Source organism: Peromyscus maniculatus, chromosome 22, assembly GCF_049852395.1.
Source record: "Peromyscus maniculatus bairdii isolate BWxNUB_F1_BW_parent chromosome 22, HU_Pman_BW_mat_3.1, whole genome shotgun sequence".
In the NCBI taxonomy this organism is placed as follows: domain Eukaryota; kingdom Metazoa; phylum Chordata; class Mammalia; order Rodentia; family Cricetidae; genus Peromyscus; species Peromyscus maniculatus.
In genome coordinates, this window is record NC_134873.1 from 36,319,340 (window position 1) to 36,341,551 (window position 22,212).

At 46.9% G+C, this 22,212-nt stretch overlaps 1 protein-coding gene across 1 annotated transcript; it reads right to left on the bottom strand.

The window, feature by feature from the left end:
* Positions 1–4,778: 4,778 nt before the first annotated feature.
* Positions 4,779–9,461, bottom strand: Rps7 (ribosomal protein S7). Its single transcript, XM_042267087.2, has 7 exons — positions 9,390–9,461; positions 9,105–9,188; positions 8,942–9,013; positions 7,646–7,789; positions 7,222–7,286; positions 5,089–5,239; positions 4,779–4,889 (listed from the first exon to the last, which is right to left on the bottom strand). The coding sequence occupies exons 2-7, from the start codon at positions 9,177–9,179 to the stop codon at positions 4,812–4,814; spliced, it is 585 nt and encodes a 194-aa protein (XP_042123021.1). The 5' UTR covers positions 9,180–9,188; positions 9,390–9,461; the 3' UTR covers positions 4,779–4,811.
* Between the last annotated feature and the right edge of the window lie 12,751 nt (positions 9,462–22,212).

Here is a 22,212-nt window from a genome sequence, read left to right on the forward strand (position 1 = left end):
CCTCATACGGCCAGAAAGTCAGACTAAAATGAGCACGGAGGGCAACTGTAAAGTGAACATTGTCAGACGCAGACTCTACATGGGAGTCCTTTTACTGTCCCTCCAAGCCGTCTCTGAGAGAGTTTGGACATCAAGTGAGGTAAACAAAGTGAGCCTTCTCAAGGCAGTTAGAAAATCAGTGATTTAAGTCACTTCCAAAAGTGTGTTCAGTAATTGGTAGACTTTTTTTTTTAATATTTTTAATTTCTTCTTTGACAATTCTGTTGTTTCAGGAACTCTAAACAAACATCTACCCCTTTCTCACCAGGCTCCAAAGACAAACCCCAAAGCCCAGCCTAAGGGACCAATGAGTTTATTAGGCTTACTGATTAAATTAGAGCATGAGGTAGTGTGGGTAACAAAGCCATCATAGTGTCTGAACGTCACACCGGCATGGATGGCAGCCTCCCATGGGGGCCTAGGTGGAGCCCCTGTCCGATAACCTCCCAAGGTCTATAACACTGTGGCCCGGTTCCAGGCCATGCTGCAGCGTGCGATTAGGGTAGAATTACAGACAGCTGGCTGGGAGAGCCTACCTGAGTGACGGAGACCAGGGAAGAACCGCTCAGCCCCCTTCTGTGAAGGAGCATCAACAGGCCTGATCCTCCGGTCCCTTGTTAGTCACAGCGACTCTGATGCCAGTGGCAGCCTCGCTAAGGAGGGTAGCTCTGCACACCAGGCTTACGGGTTTCAGTCACATTCACCACGCCAGACCCCCTTACTCTTCTCCCTCCTGCAGAGCCCCTTCTTCCCAACAAATGTCCCACAGCTTCTTAAAGACCTTTTAAAAAACTGATACAGGTATTTCGCCTGCATGTAAGTCTGTACACCGTGTGTTACAGTGCCTGAGGCCAGAAGAGGGCGTCGGGTCCCCTTGAGCTGGAGTTACAGACAGCTGTGGTCTGCATGTGGGTGCTGGGAAGTGAGCCTCCACCCTCTGCAAGAGCAGCCAGTGCTTTTACCTCTGAGCCATCTGTCTTAGTTTGGGTTACTATTTCTGTGATGAAAACACCATGACCAAAAGCAAGTTGGAAAGGGCTTATTTGGCTTACACTTACACTTAATAGTCCATCACTGAAGGAAGTCAGATAGGAACTTAAAACAGGGCAGGAACCTGGAGGCAGGAGCTGATGCAGAGGCCATGGAGGGGTGCTGCTTACTGGCTTGCTCCCCATGGCTTGCTCAGTCTGTTTTTGTATAGAACCCAGGACCAACAGCCCAGGGATGGCATCACCCACAAGGGGCTGGGCCCTCCCCGATCCATCACTAAGAAAATGACCTATAGCTGGATCTTACGGAGGCATTTTCGTATTTCCTCCTATCAGATGACCCTAGCTTGTGTCAAGTTGACATAAAACCAGCCAGGGCACCGTCTCTCTGATCTCTGTTTCTAAACGTAGAGTTTAATTATGGTTGCTTGCATGAGTGAGCATGGGTTGGGCTGGATAACTTACTAGTGGCTCCAGAACTGAAGATAATGCCTCCCTGTACCCAGCAACCTCCCCATACCCAGCTGCTCACCGCCAGAAACCCAATGGTGATAACTGCACTTCGTATTACTTTCCAAAGTGTCTCGTGAGGTCCTCACCGTGCAGTAAAGGATGCATGCAAGCAGCTCAATCAGCTTCACCAGCCTTTAGTAATGTCTTTTCTAAAGATTGTTTGCCTTCAAGCATGTATGTGCCCCTGACATGTATGACTGGTGGCCCCAGAAGCTAGGAATCAGATCCCTGAAACTAGACAGTTGTGAGCCACCCTTTAGGTGTGGGGAATTGAATGTGCGTCCTCTGCACACCCTCACACACACTTTTTTTTTTTTTTTTTTTTTTTTTGGTCAAAACTTCCATTAGATTTGTTCACATATAACTCCTGTAACTATTTGTGGCATTTCAACCCTTGGTTGTGGGGAAGGTATGCTGGGAATCAAACCTCGGGTTTTGCAAATTCTAAACCTGTGGTTTATAGTAACATTAACCAATAATAAAAGTTACTCTCGGTGCTGTGGACAAGGATCTACGGGACTTCAAGGCCAGCTTCATTTATCGAGTCCTTGCCTCAAACAAAACAAAAAATTATAAGCCATAAGGATGAGGATGGCCCAACAATCAAACACGGTTTTGGGTAAGGCTAGCTGACCATGTGAGAACAAAGGATCAGTCCACAGTTGCCCTGACTCCACACAAGCCATATGGCACGATCACATCACAAGCAAGACAATGGCAGGGTGGGGGCTGAGGGTGCGGGGTGGGGGGTGGGGGGTGGGGGTGTTGAGACACGGTTTCTCTGTATAGACCAGGTGAACTCAGATCTGCCTGCCTCTGCCTCCTAAATGCTGGGATTAAAGACATGTGCCACCACACCTGGCTTTTTAAATTTGGATTTAAAAATGGATAAAAGTAGTAATAGCACCAAGCTTTTTTGATAAGATACTAATTTTGTTTGGTTGGTTTTTTTTGTTTTGGTTGGGATAGTCTCACTATGCAGCTCCAGCTGTCCTCAAACCCAGAGATCTGCCTGCCTCTGCCTCTCCTCTCCCAAGTGCTAAGATTTAGATACTGGTCGTAATGTTAACATAATTAGCTTTGAAAAATTAACAGCAACTTAATGACTAGCAGTTAAAAAGCTAATTATTTTATTGATCTCAAATCACCACAGCTGGAAGAGCATTCTTGCTTTTGATATAGGGTCCCACTATGGTGCTTAGAACTCATGTGTAGAACAGGCTGGTCTCCAAGGATCTCTGCCTCTGCCTCCAGAGTGATGGGATTCAATGTGTGTGCTACCACACAAGGATAGCTTTGTTTTTTGAGGTCTCACGTAATCTAAACCAGTCTCAAATTTATGTCTTGAACTGGTGTTCCTGCCTCTACCTCTCACACACTGGAACTACAGGCATTAAAGGGCTGTAAAGCCTATACTGCCCCCTAACTGTAACCCCAGCCTTTAATCCCAGCACTTGGGAGGCAGAGGCAGGCGGATCTCTGTAAATTCAAGGCCAGCCTGGGCTACAGTGAGTTCCAGGAAAGATGCAAAGCTACACAGAGAAACCCTGTCTTGAAAAACAAAACAAAACAAAAACCAAGGCCAGCATCAGCTATAGTGATACTTATAAGCAGAACTGGGCTTGGTGGCTCACGCTTTTAATCCTAGCAGCAGGGAGGTAAAGAGGCCAGCCCAAACTAGTGAGACGGTTCCAAAACTTGGGAGTTTGTGGGGTGCAGTGGCAGGCCAGTGAGGTCCAGCCCAGCCTGGGCTCCATTAGGGATGGAGGAAGCTCTGTAAGGTGTGAGAGGATGAAACTGAAGGGTTCACATGAAGAACAAGGTACACAGGCCCTCCCACTGATCCATCTGTTGCTGACTTTGCATCAGCCACATTCTTGGGAGGCTCATAAATTGTTCAAGTTCTACAATCACATTCTGTCCTTACTAAAAATTCCCACTTAACCCAAACAGCCTCACAACTGCTTGAAACTGCAATACTCCCTAAATTTGAGGAAAGAGAATCTGCATTAGCCAAGCCCTGGATAACTGGTCACCTTCTAAAGTTAGAGTGTATCTGCCCTATCATCAGGCTGGTCCCAAGATTATGTTCGGCTAAACACATTGCTCACCTCAGCTCTAGGCTTGGAGCAACACCAAGTCCTCCACGACATTTCATCAGGCATGTTCTGATTGGTAATTTCTATTTTTAAAAAAGATTTATTTATTTATTTATTGTTTATACAGTGTTCTGCCTGACAGAAGAGGGCGCCAGATCTCATTACAAATGGTTTTGAGTCACAATGTGGTTGCTGGGAATTGAACTCAGGACCTCTGGAAGAACAGCCTGTGTTCTTAACTGCTGAGCCATCTCTCCAGCCGGTAATTTCTATTTTTAAGAACTATTTTGTGTACTGGTGTTTGTCTGCATGCTGTTTGTGCACGTTATGTGCCTGATGCCCAGAGTCCAGAAAACTGTCAGATCCCCTGACTCACGGTTGTGAGCCACCATGTGAGCACCAGGAATCAAACCCAGGTCCTCTGAAGAGCAGCCCTTTTGGCTTGAAGCCTTGCATGTAACCCAGGTTAGCCCCAAATTCACCACCCCCTTTCAGCCACCAGAGTGTACCACCACGCTGCACTAAACTGAGGTGGAGTCCAGTGCAGAGCTGTGAGCAGCCGGCAGCTGTGCTAAGGTGAGCTGGGCAAGTGCTGCTTCAGGACGGAGGGAGCAACACCACAGCTACAGCTCCTATGAAGAGGGCGGGCAGCAGGAACACAGCACTCCTGCGGAGACTGATGCTTTGCTCACTCACATCTGCCAAGGCCAGGGCACCAGTGAAGTCACACCCACACCTGCATCCCCTCCCTCTGCAACAGTGCCTGTCAGCTTTTAGCAGGCCGGAAGCAACAGGAGCTACTCCACAGAAGCACAGCACACGGGGCCTCCTGAGAGTTTCTCTAGCCTAAGGTTTAGCAAAGGACGCCTGCTCCACCTGCACATGATCCACACCAGGAGCTCCCTTGCCACTCCAGGTCTTGATTTTTGTGGACAATGCTGTCTCCATTTAACCTGATGTGGTCATGAGAGGGAAAACCAGGAGACGTGTTTACACCAGCCTGTGCTACAGTGAAACCAGGCTCTAAGGACAGACACATGACACACTTCCAGGCTTCCCTTCAAACCTTCAGTTCATTCAGGAGGCTACCACTGTCATGTATCTATGGCCCTGAGATTTTAAAAAAGATACAACCAAATACTATGAATGACACTTTATTCAGTCATTTTCTTCACAACTGAAACTCCGGGAATTCAAAATTAACATCTTTGCCTGTGAGCTTCTTATACACACCAGAAAAAGTTTCAACCTGAAAAAGAGGACAGAATTCATCACTAATGGGGCAGCAAGCATCAAGACAGCACCCCATTCCTCATTCTAATATACCACCCACCCAAGTTGTCCTATTATCTATCTGCCCTCCCTGAAACTGGAGACCCAGCGCCTGCTGCCTTCCGTATCTCCATGTTCCCAGTGGCTGGACCTTCCCATGAATGTGAAGGCCTTACCTTGTGCTCCACGTTGTTCTGCTGGGCTTTGTCTAAATGAACCTTTATGAGCCGGCTGCCATCCAGTTTCACGCGGATCCTCTTCCCCACAATCTCACTTGGGAAGACCAAATCCTCGAGGATGGCGTCGTGCACTGCAGTGAGGGTGCGGCTGAAAGAATGGAAAAGGTAAGCAACATGGCAGAAGGCACCCTTGGAATAAAGGGAGAAACAGCCAGGTCCAGATTCCTGAAACCAAATCAGCACTGGAGCTGAGGGTGGTGGCTCACACCTGTGACAACCTGAGTTCAGGGCCACCAGGAGTCCATGTCTCAAAACAACACATTTGGCTCCTAAAGAGGCTGGTTATTCAGCAAGCACCCAAGACTAAAGCTTCTGTCCCAGTGACAAGCAAGCCAGGATTTGTGTCCAAAGCTGTATGCGCTGAGGACACCCTGGCAGCCTACACATGGCAAGAGTACTGCATCTGGGGACAGAGCCTTGCACATGCTGCTGTTCTCACGTGCAGCAAGCTCCTCTTCATTCCATGCACAGCTAAGTAGTTTAACCTGGCCATGTAATTCACCCAATCAAAAACCCCTGGCTTTTTCCTTGGCCTCCCAGATGCCACTAACTCATTTTCCATGAACAAACAAGACAACATTCCACCTCCTGGCACTGCCATTAGGTGACCTCCAGTGGACCCTTGCTTCTCAGAGCATCCCAACCCCAAGGCCTGGCAAGCTGCAAAATAGCTCCCTGACTTACAAGCACAGGTGGAAATAGCCTAGCCAGACATTTACCACACCTACCCTAGCAAGGACCCCAGCTTACAAGAGATGACCGTGGGTGCCCAGTGTTACAAGGTGATCGATCACATGGTACCTGAGAGCCACAGCTGCTGGCCAGCATCAAAGCTCATGGCACACCATTAGCCTAGGAAAAGCACTAATTCAGAATCCCAACTTATTTCTCCTGAGTCCTCACTATTATAAAACCACCCTACACTAGTGAGGAACCGTCTGCAATTCCAAACTCTGGGGGATTGGTGTTATGGCTGTAGTCTCAAATAGCACACACCAAGTAGCAGACTTCACCCTCTCCGTATGTTCACACAGCAGTACCATGCAGTAATCAGATGGCTGCTCACTGCTCCTCTTTAAAGCACATCACACTCGGAGGGGGTCTGTCTGGAGACAGAAGTATAGGGCTACCACACCCTGCTAATGACCTGGCAGTCAAGAGTAGAAGTTGCTAAGGTCACTAGGAACACTACAGCCATGGCAGGCAATCTTAGCTCTGCTATGCACGAGCTACTTAATCTACAATTATGACCAGGCTCCAAGGACTCTAACTGCAAACCCCACTAAGTATTATGGCAAAAATCCTACTATTCCAAGTGCCCACAAAACACTATGGCCTTAGCCGTGACCATTACCCCTCCTCCCTCCAACAGACAGCATTTATTCACACACCAAATTCCCATCTATTTTCCAAGGCTTCAAAACAAGACTGGATTAAGAAATTCTTAGGTTAACTGCACTGTAATCTAACTGCAATACAACACCCACAGAGCATGGTGGTGTGCACCTGTAATCCCAGCACTTGAGCAGTAGGGGCAGGAGCTAAAACAGGAAGTTCAAGGCGAATCTGGACTTCAACACCCTGTCTCAAAAGTGCTACCACACAACACACAATACAAACTCTATGTCTCATGAGTAGACTGCCTACAGCAGTTATGAGGGGAAACTACACTTTTCACCCCCAATCTGGTCCAAGTCTGCAGGGATCTACAATGCAAATCTGATATAATTACAGCAACAACACCACCACCACAAGGCCCAAGTCTAAAGGCTAATGAGGGAAGTGACCATCAGCACTGTCAACGGCAAATGGAACCCACCCATGTTCTGTCTCTAACACACAAAATCACCCCAGCCCGAGCTACACCCAACAGACTCGTTACGAGGAACAAGCCTCACCTGTTGGACAGACAACACTGTGCCTCTGGGAACCCCTGAAACTTTTGTGTCTAGAAAGTACTCCAACAGACCACATGTAACCAGAGACTGCCACCCAAGGAGGACTCCACGTCAATGTGTGCACTCAACGCCTACACCAACCACCAGCCCGAGTGAGGCAGGCGACACTCACCTTCTGGGGCGCTTCTGCTTATTTTTCGTGCGGCTTTTCCGAGTTGGCTTGGGCAGAATCCTCCTCTTTTATGAAAACAAACACAAAAACAGTGAGTGAGCGGATGTAAAGCTAAGAAATGTCCCACTGCTTTAAAGGCAAAAATACCTGTCTCCACATTCAGCCCACTACCCAGGACACTAACATGCCTCAACGGCATTCCGTTTCCTAAACAGCCCTCACACTACATCCACCACACAGCACCAAATCCAATGCTAAACTGACAGCGCCATCACTTACCAGACACTTCAGACTGCTGCCTCCCAGAGTGAACACACTTGTGTTCTCACCCCAGCACCAAGCTTTACACTAACAGGGGTGTCACCAGTCTCCCCATGGAAACCTAAACACAAGTAGTTCAGAGCACAGGGAGCTGAGCAGATACCTGAGCAATGAAGACCACGTGCTTCCCACTGAACTTTTTCTCCAATTCACGAACCAGCCGGACTTGGATTTTCTGAAAAGACTTCAGCTGAGGAACTGGTACAAAAATTATGATAGCTTTCCGGCCACCACCAACTTCAATTTCCTAAGAGGAAAAAAGTCCATGTCATGTATAAGTCCTTCACCTCCATTCCCACCCCCTCCCCGCCCCGCCCCACTCAGGTAGCACCACTCTTGTGAATACACATGGTCAAATGCCTGAATCCAATACCGCCCCCTTCTGAGACAGAGTCTACGTAAACCTGACTGGCCTTTAACCCAGACACACCTGCCTCACAAATGGGATTAATGTCATGCTCCACAACAACCAACAGCCAGCCCCCCCTTCCAAACAACATCCTACACGTCCCTGAAGTCCACGAGTTAAAACCTAACCCTCATTTTGAGGCACTGACAGTGGGGTTAGGGCCCAGAGGTGGAAGTCACTAAACTGTAATCCCAGAATGAATGTGGGAGACTTTCCAAAGAACCCCGAATGACCACATGTGCCCACCGCCCCAGCACTGGAGAGGTGGAGGCACAAGGCCACCAGCCTCAGCTTCAAAGTCAAGTGGGGGGGCCAGTCTAGGTTACAAGAGATCCTGGCTCACCAGTGAGAGGCACACCACCCAGGACTCTGGCCCCAGCATGATGGAACCGTCCACAAGGGTAAACTAAATCACCATGGCCTGGGTGTCCTCGGGGTTAAGCCTCTTCTCCACACTGTAAACCGTCCAAACACAGTAGGAATTTGACAAGAACTCCATGGAACACTAATCGCAGGGCTAGGGTCGACTCGGCCGCGAGCGCACAGCACATACTGTGCTTTCAAAGGACCCAGGATCAATTCCCAGCACTCACAACCATCCAGTCCCAGGGACACACGTGGTGCAGAAACATGCACACAGGCAAACCACTAACACTCACAAAATCAATCTTAGACAAAACCCTGCCATACCAAGAGCTTAGAAAAAAAACCCAGTAATCCTGACTGTCCCGTTGGGAGCCACACTGGGTCTAGACACTTCCGGGAAGTCCAAGTTTCAAGTCAGTAAGCAGACAAGAAATGCTAACATCAGACAGATGTGGCAAGATGCAGGAACGTGGAGAGAGAGTGACCTGCACTGGGAAGTTCGCGCGTCCACTGCTTCTACGTTCTCTCACCCCGGGGAGGAAGAAGGGCGGACTCCGGCCACAGCCACACACACCGGGGCCGTGGGCGCGTCCCGGGGAAGGGGGAGCGGGGGTCCCCACTCACCTTGGCCGCGGTGATGTTCAGTTCCCGCAGCTGCGCCTTGAGATCGGAGTTCATCTCCAGCTCGAGCAGCGCCTGCGGACGGGGAGACCGTGGGTGCCAGGCCGGGGGACCGGGGAGTCGGGGGGGGGGCCCAGGACCAGGGGGACCCCGGAGACCAACTCACCTGGGAGATGCCGGACTCGAACTCGTCCGGCTTCTCGCCATTGGGCTTCACGATCTTGGCGCTCGAGCTGAACATGGCTCGTCCCTGCGGGGAGGGAGGGAGGGGTCACCAGTCACCCGGGTCGCGCGCGGGACGGCCGGCCGGGGCCATCGACGGGCGCAGACCGGGGAATCCGCCGCATCCCCACCCGGGGCACCCGGCCCGCCGCCCCCGAGGGCGCCCGAGGGTCCTTCCCGCCCGGACTCCGCGAAAACCCCACGGCCGCGCCGCCCGCCGCCAACCTACCTCACCGAGTGCCGGCTTCGAAAGAGGGCCCGCTCTCGCGAGAGCAGCTCATATCCGGTGGCGGGGGAGGGAAAAAGAGGCGGGACAGCGGAAGTGGAGGGGCGGGAACGCGGAAGCTCTGCTGAAACGTGGGAGGCCGTCTAGAAGGTCCCCGGAAGTGTTTCCGGAGGGCAAGTGTCGCGGTATCACTCGTTCTCCACACACACACACACACACACACACACACCCCCGCCCCGTAGGAGTCGGCATTTGGTTCCGTGTGGGGAAGCTCTCGGCTTCCGTAGTTGTAGTCTTTCCGGTGTTCGCGGACGGGGTAAGGGCGGACGGACAGTTTCATTCGCCGCGAAGATGGAACGTTTGAAATGCCCGATTAGTCCCGAACTCACTCTACTGTTCCCGCTGACTCAGTGAAAAGGAGTCAGACTAGCCTGGCACGGTGGCGCATGCCTTTTGTGTTTGTTTTTCGAGACAGGGTTTCTCTGTGTAGTTTTGGAGTCTGACCTGGAGCTCACTCTGTAGCTCAGGCTGGCCTCGAGCTCACAGAGATCCACCTGCCTCTGCTTCTCGAGTGCTGGGATTAAAGGCACACTAGCCTGGCATTGGTGCACACCTTTAATCCCAGCACTTGGGAGGCAGAGGCAGGCGGATCTCCCTGAGTTCGAGGCCAGCCTTGTCTACAAAGAGAGTTCCAGGATAGCCAGGGCTACATAGAGAAACTCTGTCTCGAAAAAAAGCAAAAAAGAAAAAGGAATTCTGATGGTGTTCGAGTTCTCCCTATAGGGAATCAAATCAATGAGATAGTGTTTGAATATTTGTCATAACTTGCTATTTATATTGTTTTTTGGTTTTTCAAGATTAAAGGTGTGCGCTGCCATCACCAAGCTATAAATTCCTATTTTTAACACCTATTGTTTGGTGCAGAGGAAGATTCTGGAACATCTCCCGGAACCCCTTGTCCTCAAAAATATGAAGCTGCCCTGTTGAGTTTAACATTTATGAAAAATGCTGGGTGTGGTGGCGCATCAGGACGCAGAGGCGGAGGATCACTGTGACTTGAAGGCCAGCCTGCTCTACCCAGAACTCTGCAGATCTGGTCTCAAAAAACAAAACAGCAGCGAAAACCCTTCTACATGCTGGGCGGTGGTGGTGCATGCCTTTTGTCTCAGCCCCTGGGAGGCAGAGGCAAACAGATCGCTGAGTATGAGGCTAGCCTGTTTTACAGAGCGAGTTTCAGGACAGTCAGGGCTACACCAAGAAACCTTATCTAGAAAACAGCAACAAAACATTTACTGAAAGAGCTCATAGAGCCGACATCGGGTTAGATCTAGAAGTCCAGGCCTCTGCCTACCGGGGCTACTCAGAAAACTGGGACAGTTATGTCCTAAAAGGTAGGGAAAGCAGGAACGCTAGGTCAGTGAGAGAGCACTTACAGTGAGAAGTACTAAGACAGAATGAGCCTTTAACCCCAACACTTGGGAGGCAGTGGCAGGCAGATCTGAGTTCGAGGTCAGCCTAGTCTACAGAACAAGTTCCAAGACAGCTGGGGCAAAAACAAACAAAAGACAGAATGAAGACAATGCTTGGAAAGGACTTGCTAAAACTCAACAACTTCTGACTGTGTCTGTGATCAGAAAAAGAAAAAAGAAAAGACAGGTCAGGAGCAATTGTCTGATAAATCTGAGGATGGAAAATTGAATTTATTGAAGAAGTGTCCACCTCTGATGTCACTTTAAATTCATGTGTCCAGGGAGTCTCTGCTCTACACAGGAAATACAAGCACAACAGATTCACATGTAATTGAATATGCCTGTTTTAGACAAGACACTGGTTACTAAAACCAACTGAATCTTTGCTTTCATGGAGAATGCATTTTGGTAAGGATGATGTAATGACTTAGGTAAGGTAAGATGAGAGAAAGGGCAAGGAGGAGAGACATACGCTTTAGGGAGTTAGGGAAGTCTGTGACAGACAGTACCTTGCACATAAAAGAACAGTTAGGACCTAGGCACTTGGTAACAGTTACACGTCACCCCTTACACCAGATTGTCCAGCCTTTTGAGTTTTACTCTGTGTCAAGGTTAGTGGGAAATTGTTACCTACTATGTGCCAGGTACTGTAGAAAATGGTGCAAAAGTCACAATAGGAGCTGTCTGAAACTCCCACTCTTTCAGAGTTAAACCTACAGGCAGGGAATGGTGGCGCTCACTTTTAGACCCAGCATTCAGGATACAGAGGCAGGTGGATCCCTGTGATTTTGAAGCCACCCTGGTATACATAGTTGAGATCGAAATGTCTAGGGCTCTTTGAAAAATTAAGAGTCAGCCAGACGGTGGTGGCGCACGCCTTTAATCTCAGCACTTGGCAGATCTCTGTGAGTTCAAGACCAGCCTGGTCTACAGAGCAAGATCCAGGACAGGCACCAAAACTACACAGAGAAACCCTGTCTCGAAAAACCAAAACCAAAAACCCAATACAACAACAAAGCCCCCAAAACCAAGAAAATAAAACACCACTTAAAAAGGAAAAAAAATTACCAAACTATAACTAAATAAAAGCACAAGCATACATACGCATAAACTATGAGTCTATTATATGTTGGTCAACTACTCCTGAACATGAAGCCTGCCCTGAAGTGGTTGATAAATCCAATGTCACTCTATTGGAGAAGATTGATTTTCCCTCTCCCAGAGGTATAAATGACAGGAAGAAAGGTGTATCTGAATCTATAATCCCATTTGACCAGTTCTTGTGACCTGTGGAAGAACTGTGTCCATTCCCTTACTCTACATTCTTCTCAGCCTGGCTTTTGTCTCTGCTATTATGCGGAATGAATAACCTAGAATTCATCCCAGCAAAGTTCCACTGGTTTTCCAATACTTTGTTGAGTGGGATTGGTAACAGAGGCTTTTGGGGGAAACACTTGGTCTCTAAGGTTATCTAAGGATGGTATTATTGATTGAAAGGTTTATAGATAGATGGATGGATAAACAAATAGATGGATATTTGTTATCAAGTTGGGGAAGTTCCTTCCTGTTCCCATTTTTTTTCCAAAAAGTTTTGGCATGAATGGGTGCTGGATGATGTCACATACTTTAATGATCAATTAGTACTATCATGTAGGATTTCTTTGTAGCTTGTGTTAATATGGTAGGCAACAGTGATTGATTTATGAGTATTGGACCAGTTTTCCATCTCTAGAAAAACCCAGTGTAATCATGAAGCAACATTGTTTTCATATCGCTTTATTATACCCATGCTTGTGAAAGACATTGGTCTATAATCCACATTTTCTCTCTCCTTCTCTTTGTTTGCTACCTTGAGACTGAGTTCCACTTGGTATCCCCTGACCTGGAACTTAATATATAAACTAGACTGGCCTTCAAGTTGTAATTCTGACCCCAAGTGCTGGGATTACAAGTATGTACCACAACATCTGGCTGATTACTTGTTCTGTTCATTTGGTTTTTCTTTCTTACTGTTTTGGTTTCAAGATCAGGTTAATTCCAGCATCATAGAGTGAGTTACAAAATGTTCCTTGTCTTCTGTTTACTGGAAAACATTGTGTAGAATGGGTATTAATTCTAATTAAGCATTTGGTTGAATTCTCCTGTGAAATCAGCAGGGCCTGAAGATTTTTTTTCCTAAGGTGTTTTTAAAATAACAAGCTCTATTTTGTTTTGTTTTTTGTTTGTTTGAGACAAGCTCTATTCTGTTTTGTTTTTTGTTTGTTTGTTTGAGCGATCTCATATAGCCCAAAATGGCCAACAACTCACTATGTAGCTGAGGATGGTCAGGAACCCCTGATCCTCCTGCCTTCTCTTCCCAAGGCTGGGGCCACAGATGTGTGCTACCACACTGGGGGGACAGTTTTAGGGGTTTGTTTTTTAATAATCATATGACTCTTCAAATCATCAGTTTTAGGGCTGGAGAGATTTCTCAGTGGTTAAGAGCACTGGCTGCTCTTCCAGAGGACTGGAATTCAGTACCCAGCCCTCATATGGCTCACAAGCCATCTGTTACTCCAGTTCTAGGGGATCTAATGCTTTCTTCTGGCCTCACTGGGCACCAGGCACTCGCACAGTGCACAGACACACATCAGGTAAAACAGTAATGTGCATAAAATAAAAAAATATAAAAAACATTAAGTTACCTATTTTATATTGGTTAAGATTTGGTAGCTTATGTTTTTTAAGATATTGATCTATTATATATAACGTATATATGTATAATGTATACCATATATATTATTAGATTTATGTGTGTGGAGTGGTTGATAGTATCCCCTTTTCATCCTAATGTTCATAAAATTTAAAGATACAGCTTAAAAAATGTTTTAAATGTATTGTGTGATCTTGCGTGCCTGTATGGATGTGCACCATGTGCAAGCCTGGTATCCATGGTGCACAGAAGAAGGCACTGGATACCCTATAACTGGAGTTATAGACCACTGTGAGCCACCATATGGTTGCTGGGAACTGAACCCACTCCCCTGCAAGAGCAGCAAGTGCTCTTTTTTTTTTTTTTTTTTTTGAATGCCGAATGCCATTTATTGAAGGAGGGAGGAGGCCTTAAATACAGGCTTACAGCACAATGGGAGAACCCTGGAGGGCAGAAGTTCAGTACTGATGTTTTACAATCTCAGCAAGTGCTCTTAACTACTGAGCCATCTCTCCAGATATATCTTGAGTACCTATCACAAAGAGACAAGCCACTACTTTATTTCCACTCCATGTGAAGCCATGAATGTGAGGTACAAGACCACAGGACTGTGGAGGCAAGACTGTGCAAGACTGGGTCAAAGAGATGATGGATGACTGTCTTAGAGTTTCCATTACTGCAGTGAAACACCATGACCAAAAAGCAAGTTGGAGAGGAAAGAGTTTATTTGTCTTACACTTCCATACCACTGTTCATCATTGAAGGAAGTCAGGACAGGAACTCAAGCAGGGCAGGAACCTGGAGGCAGGAGCTGATGCAGAGGACGTGGAGGGGTGCTGCTTATTGGCTTGCTCCCCATGGCTTGCTCACCCTGCTTTCTTACAGAACCCAGGACCACCAGCCCAGGGATGGCACCACCCACCGTGGGCTGGGCCCTCCCCCATTGATCACTAATTGAGAAAAATGCCGTACAGCTGGATGGAATGGAGGCCTTTTCTCAACCTAGGCTCCTTCGTATGATGACTCTAGCTTGTGCCAAGTTGGCACACAAAACAAGTCAGCAGTTCAAGCAGATCAAATCAGCAGTGGGGCCAGGCTGATCTGGAGCCTGGAGGGCAGATGGAAATCTTTTTATCCTTTAATGCACACAGCAGGGGGCTAGATGACAGGTGAGGGAGGGCCATCGCCACTGAGTGCTGGTGTCCTCCTCTTGGGGTCCAGGTGAGGTGTGGCATCCTTGTCTGGTGTGTTCAATCATTTTTGAGTCCTACTTTGCTGATGTAGTTTTTTTGTTTGTTTGTTTGTTTTGGTTTTTTGGTTTTTCAAGACAGGGTTTCTCTATGTGTCTCTGGCTGTCTGACCTAGAACTCACAAAGATGTGCCTGCGTCTGGCTCTCAAGTGTTGGGATTAAAGGCCTGCACCACCGCCTGGCCGATGATGCAGTTTTAATGTGCCTTTGTGCTCATATGGTGGAGTCACGCTCTACTTCATGCTTTTAGTAATAAGCTGTCAGCTGGGCCTCGTGGGTGGTGTCAACATGCGCAGGAAGTGTCTCTCATTTAAACTAAAATGGAGCCAAGTGTTGTTTGTAAAATGGAGTTGCCTGGGCAAGGCACCCTGAAAGGCACTGTTTCAAACAATAGAGAGCCACTTAGAAAAGGACTCAGCCTGATCACTTTGGGAAGAGGCAAGCAGGCTCACTGGGAGCTCTTTATACAGCCATGAATCCCAGCATGAGGGCTCTGCCCTCAAGATCTCACCACTCCCCAAAAACCCCACCACCAGTGGGGGTGCTAACTTCTGCAATTTGGGGTGGGCAGGAACATTTAGCCTACTACAGGAGGCCTGGGTACCTTACATTTCCAACTAACTTCCTAAGGCTGTTGTGCTGGTCTAGGGGACATACCACGGAGAAAGGGAGCAGGTGAGTGAAGAAAGGAATCCACACTCACAGAGAACTAAGTTTTTTTTTCTAGTCAGCAGTAGCGGTGCAAGTCTTTAATCCTAGCATTAGGGAGGCCTAAGCAGGCAGAGCTTTGTGAGTTCGAGACCAGCCTGATCTACAAATCAGGAGTTTCAGGACAGCCAGGGCTACACAGAGAAACTCTGTCTCAAAGGAAAAAAACAAAAAAAAGATTTCTTTCCAGTTTAAGGAATCCCATTACAGTGTCTGCAGGGGCCCAGAGACTCCGAACAATGAGTTTGTCAAAGAGACCCACTAGGGTAGACAGCCACAAATCCAAAACCGTTCACCATTAAAGCAAATTACTTCTTAGGGACTGGGGAAGGAGCTCAGTTGGTAGGATACCTGCTCGGCATGCATGAGGCCCGAGGTTCCATTGCCAGAATCCCGCCCACCCGGCCACCCCCCACCCCAGCCTGCTACACACACACACACACACACACACACACATACACACACACACACAATGTGGTAATTCACATCTAATCCCAGTACTGGAGAGGAAGAACCAGAAAGATTAGGAGTTCAAGGTCATCTTCAGCTACTTACCAAATTTGAGCCAGCTTGGGAAACATGAAACCCTGTCTGCACTTTTTAAAAATTGTTCTTTACGGGGCGGTGGTGGCACACGCCTTTAATCCCAGCACTCAGTAGGCAGAGGCAGGTGGATCTCTGTGAGTTCGAGGCCAGCCTGGTCTCCAAAGTGAGTTCCAGGAAAGGCGCAAAGCTACACAGAGAAACCCTGTCTCGAAAAACCAAAAAAAAAAAAAAAAAAAAAAAAAAAAAAAAAAAAAAAAATTGTTCTTTAGTGTGTGAAATACTATTAAAAAGTTCCCTACATGGGGCTGGAGAGATGGCTCAGCCGTTAAGACCACTGGCTGCTCTTCTAGGTGATCTGGGTTCAATTCCCAGCACCCACATGGCAGTTCACAGCTGTCTCTAACTCCAGCTCTAGAGGTCTGACACCTTCACACAAACACCAATGCACATAAAACGAAAATAAACTAATCTTTAAAAAAAAAAAAAAAAGCCAGGCGGTGGTGGCGCACGCCTTTAATCCCAGCACTGGGGAGGCAGAGGCAGGAGGATCTCGGTGAGTTCGAGGCCAGGACAGGCACAAAAACTATACAGAGAAACCCTGTCTCGGAAAACAAAAATCAAAACAACAACAACAAAAAGTTCCCTGCATGGCCAGTGAGATGGCTCACTAGGTAAAGGTGCTTGACTCCAAACACAGGACCTGAGTTCAGTTCCTCGGACTCACGTGGTAGAAGAGAACTGACTTCCACAAGTTATCATCTCGTCTACACACACACACACACACACACACACACACACACACACACACACACACGGCAAATGTAACAACAACTTTAAAATGCCCTGTGTTGGTAATGTGTCACCTCAGGGTCTAAAAAGCAAAAGGTCCAGAGGAGTTTAAAAGTCACCCCTTCCCCTCCAAAGCCTCATATCATAAGGAACTTCAGAGATGCGGTGATTGAATCCTTGCGCAGGAGATGGATTTATGCGCCCGACTTTGATCAAAAGTTAATGGACTGAGTTTCACTGAAGGTCCCTTCTCTCCCTCCACTTAGGCTGGCGGGGGCTTTCATCATGATCTTATCAGCTTGGAATGAAGATGGAAACCATGGGGTAGCAGGTGCTTAGTTACAGGGAGGTCACCGGCCTGTTCTGTGAAGCAAGGTCACTCGTTCTGAACAACAGTTCATGATCATCAGACACCAGAGCCATCAGGAGGATGGAGGGCAATCACTCTTTACTTTTGTGTCATAAACTGAGAATCTGCTGATCACTAATATATTCCACCAAAAATGTATTCTCAGCATGGATTTTCATGGAGTGTAAGATGAGAAGGAATGTGGCACCCAGGCATCAGATCCAGGCATTGCACACAATATCTTGGTTAATATTTGGTCACTGTCGACATTATTATCTCCATCTTTCACGGGAGAATCATGAGCAACTCATTAGATTTACAGAGCTGTCGAAATGTGATGCTGGGAATTGAAGTTGATGCTTATGAACTTCAGAGCTCAGGGACAGCAGAGCGGAGGAGACCGGGTGAGAAATGAGCCCTGTGTTTCTACCATGCCGTTCTCCAGGGGTTGGCACAAATGGTTCCACAGCAGTCCCAATGATGTGGTCTATGGGACACCTGATCCTCATTTCTCCAGTCACAAAAAGCTGCCATGATAAGTCCCTTGACAGGTCCCACTGAAAGGAGTCTTGAGCTCTGGGGAGCGAGGCCCTGTTCACAGCTTACCCTTGGAGTGTGTCACTTAATAGTGACAAAAGTATTGGGAAAACTGAAATTAAATTATCATTAACATAACAGTGTGTGTGTCCTTCCTCTGCAAGGGGGCATTATGGAGAGAGTCTGAGAAGGTAGGTGAATAGGTCTCCTGCACAGTGGACTCCAGGGGGAGTAGGCATGGAAGGATCTGGATACCTGTTGTGTTACTGCAACACATATTACACCACCACCACCACCACCACCACCACCCCCGACACACACACACACACACACACACACACACACACACACACACACACACACACACTGCAAAAGCCCTAGGTGCCGGCCCGACTAACTCCATCTTGTTCCTCTCTGGCTAAAGCTTGTGGTGGTACCCTGAAGATGTACTTTGGGATCATTAGACCCCTTTTATCTGTTTTTCCTTATTTAAACATGATTAAATCTCCTTTCTCTGCTTTTTCTCAGTATTCATGTTTAAGGTGTGTTTTTTGTTTGTTTGTTTGTTTGTTTAGGTGTGTGTGTGTGTGGTTTTTTTGTTTGTTTAGGTGTGTGTGTTTTATTTGTTTAGGTGTGTGTGTGTGTGTTTTTGTTTGTTTGTTTAGGTGTGTGTGTTTTGTTTGTTTGTTTAGGTGCGTGTGTGCACCATGGAGACTCTCCCACCACCTAGCCCCTGGGTCATGGTGAGAGGTGGGAAGTGTGTGTGATGGATGGAACAGTAGGAGGGTGAGGCTGCAACGTGGATGCACAAGGAAGATGGCATCCACCCCTAGGTCTTGTCTGGCCTTAGTTTTTATGGCAATGACTGGTTCTCAGTGTGGGGTGTTGAGTCTCAGGAGGAGTCCGTCCAATCCTGTGCCCTGAAAATGGCTTTAGGAGAGAAGGACTGTGCTGAGCCAACCTCCAGAGAGCCATTCCCAGGCACCATCCATTTAGACCAGTGATTCTCAGCCTTCCTAGTGCTGTGACCCTTTAATATATATCTGATAGTCAACCCAAGGGGGTCAGGCCCCACAGGTTGAGAATCATTGATCTAGACCAATGCAAAGCCATGATCTATTCACCACTGCAGCTTAGAACTGGAAAGATGACATCAGCCCTCTGGGCCAAAGCTACTTTGGGGAGCCACAATTCCCCGTTACCTCAGTTTCTTCCCAAACAGAGGTTCCTTGCAATCTCTGACAGCCTGTGGTATGGTCTGGGGTGTGGCTTGGAATTCCTATGTCTAGAGTTTTTAGAGACACTTCACTTCTCACTGAGGCCTTTGCTCCAAGAGCCAAGGCCAAGGTTTATAATTCCCAGCTTTCACAGAATCTGGGGTATAGCACAGGTTAATAAATGAATGGTAGTCTCACTGTAAATATGGTCTAAGCCGGTCAAAATAGCACACACTAGTAATCCAAGTACTCAGGAGGCCAACTTAGAGGGATTTCAAGTTTAAGAACAGCCTTGGCTTCACAGAAAGGCACTATGGAGCGGGGGCTGGGTGTAAGAATTGGGAGGGCAACGGCCTGGCAGTGGTGGCACATGCCTTCAATCCCAAAACTCGGGAGGCAGAGCCAGGTGGATCTCTGTGAGTTCAAGGCAAGCCTGGTCTACAGAGTGAGATCCAATGGGCACCAAAACTACACAGAGAAACCCTGTCTCAAAAAAAGAAAAAACAAACAAACAAACAAAAAAGAGTTGGGAGGAGGTGTCTCTCTATCTATCCATGGCTGTCATGGAGCTCGCTCTGTAGCCTAGGCTGTTCTGAAACTCACAGAGATCCACCTGCCTCTGCTTCCTGAGTGCTGGGGATTAAAGGCATTTGCCACCAAAATCAGCTTTCACATTCAGTATATACACGATACCAGGTCATCTTACTATTTTTTGGTTTCTTTTATTTCAGACAGAGTCTTCCAATGTAGCCCAGTCTTCCTGATGCAGTCTCATAAATGCTGGTCTTACAGCCAGCCACATACATTCTTTTTTAAAGAAAGAAATGATCCCAGAGATATATGCATGGAGTGTGAGTCTGTGTATGAGTGTATAGCATATATTCCTGTATGCATGTGGTGTTTGCTAACCACAAAGGCCAGAAGAGGTGCTTGGTTTCTATTGTCATGATAGAACACCCTGCCTGAAATCAATTTAGGGGAGAAAAGATTTTATTTTAGCTCAAAGCTCTAGGTTACAGTCAGTCATTGTAGGAGAATCAAGGCAGGAACTTGAAACAGTCCCCAGTCCAGAAGACAGAACCTGAATGCATGTCAATTGCTCCTGTCCAAACCATTCTCTACACCCACACAGTCTAGGGCTCATTCCTACCTCTTCATTTGAGCCAGGATCTCTCCCTGAACCCAGAGCTCAAGTTTTATTGGCTAGGCTGAGACTAGGAAGTCTTAGCAATCCTGTCTCAGGCTGGAGAGATGGCTCAGAGGTTAAGAACACTGGCTGCTCTTTCAGAGGTCCTGAGTTCGATTCCCAGCAACCACATGGTGGCTCACAACCATCTGTAATGAGATCTGATGCCCTCTTCTAAATAAATAAATCTTAAAAAAAAAAAAAAAGCAATCCTGTCTCTACCCCACTCAGAGATGAGATCATAGGCATTTTTACAAGGGTTCAGGGAGCCAAACTCCTCATGATTTCAAGGCAAGCATTCTTCCCACCTCCCCCCAAGACAGGTTTCTCTGGGAAATAGTATTTAAAGCCATGTAACTTTTGTTTATTTTGCATTTGTTAAACTCTGTGAAGCTGTGTTACTGTGTCTGTCTAAAACACCTGGTGGTCTAACAAAGAGCTAAATGGCCAATAGCAAGGCAGGAGAGAGAAACCGGCAGGGCTGGCAGGCAGAGAGAATATATAGGAGAAATCTGGGAGAAAAAGAAGTAGCCAGAGAAAGAGGAGGGCTCCAGGGGCCAGCCACCCAGCTACACACTAAGCCACAGAGTAAGAGTAAGATTTACAGAAGTAAGAGAACAGGAAAAGCTCAGAGGCTTTAAAAGGTAGGTGGGATAATTTAAGGAAATCTGGCTAGAAACAAGCCAAGCTAAGACCAGGCATTCATAATTAAAAATAGTCCTTCCATCGGGCAGTGGTGGCACACGCCTTTAATCCCAGCACTCGGGAGGCAGAGCCAGGTGGATCTCTGTGAGTATGAAGCCAGCCTGGGCTATAGAGTGAGTTCCAGGACAGACACCAAAACTACACAGAGAAAAAAAAGCCTCTGTGTATGATTTATTGGGAGCAGTGTGGCAGGCCCCTCAAAAGAGTAAAAAACAACCAACAATAGTGTAGCCCAGCCTGTCTTGGAGCTCACTCTGTAGACCAGGCTGGCCTCGAACTCACAGAGATCCACCTATGGCATGCATTCTTAATTACTGAACTCTCTCTCTCTAGTCCTGCCAAGGAGTTTTCTCTTCAAAACTGCACATATGGCTCAGAGGTTAAGAGCACTGACTGTTCTTCCAGAGGTCCTGAGTTCAGTTCCTAGCACCCACATGGTGGCTCACAACCATCTGTAGTAAGATCTGGCACCCTCTTTTGTGTACATAATAAATAAATAAATAAATAAACAAATAAATAAACAAATAAATAAATAAATAAATATTTTTTTAAAAACTGCACATATTAGGAAACACTAAAGTGTTTTTACAGAAACATGATATTAAATGTTACCAGTTTTTATGAAAAATGTAATTTGCAAGAAAATGTAAGTTGAAGTTATAAATTAAAAGTTGGAATACATTATTTTTATATTAAGTTCTTATGTTGATTTTTTCATTATTTTCAAGGTCAGCATTTTTTTTCTGAGACAGGGTTTCTCTGTGTTTCCTTGACTGTCCTCGAACTCACTTTGTAGGCCAAACTGACTTTGAACTCAGAGATCCGACTGTCTCTGCCTCCTGAGTGCTGGGATTAATTAAAGGTGTGCACCACCACACCTGGCTAAGGTTAGCATTTTTTTTAAAAGATTTATTTATTATGTATACAGAAGAGGGCACTCAGATCTCATTACAGATGGTTGTGAGCCACCATGTGGTTGCTGGGAATTGAACTCAGGACCTCTGGAAGAGCAGTCGGTGCTCTTAACCTCTGAGTCATATCTCCAGGCCTAAGGTTAGCATTTTTAAAATTAGTGTGTGCTGGCATGGGAGCACATGCCACAACATTCCTGTAGATTTCAGAGGACAATTTTATAAAGTCGGTTTTCTCCATCTCCTTTTCTATTTTCTTTTTTTTTTCTTTTTTTTTTTTTTTTTTTTTTTGAGACAGGGTCTTTCTATGTAGTCCTGGCTGTCTTGCAGATCTATGTGTAGACCAGACTGGCCTTGAACTTCCAGAGATCCTCCTACTTCTGCCTCCTGAGGGCTGGGAGTAAAGGCATGTCGCACCATGCCCAAGTTTCCATTCACTTTTATGTGAATTCTGGAGATCTAATTCA

Excerpts from the sequence above, each read along its gene's own strand:
- Rps7 (XM_042267087.2), bottom strand. The coding sequence starts at position 9,179 with ATGTTCAGCTCGAGCGCCAAGATCGTGAAGCCCAATGGCGAGAAGCCG. Across the intron at positions 7,790-8,941 it reads TGAACATCACCGCGGCCAAG|GAAATTGAAGTTGGTGGTGG; the intron begins GTGAGTGGGGAC and ends TTTTCCTCTTAG. Across the intron at positions 7,287-7,645 it reads ACGTGGTCTTCATTGCTCAG|AGGAGGATTCTGCCCAAGCC; the intron begins GTATCTGCTCAG and ends TTTTCATAAAAG.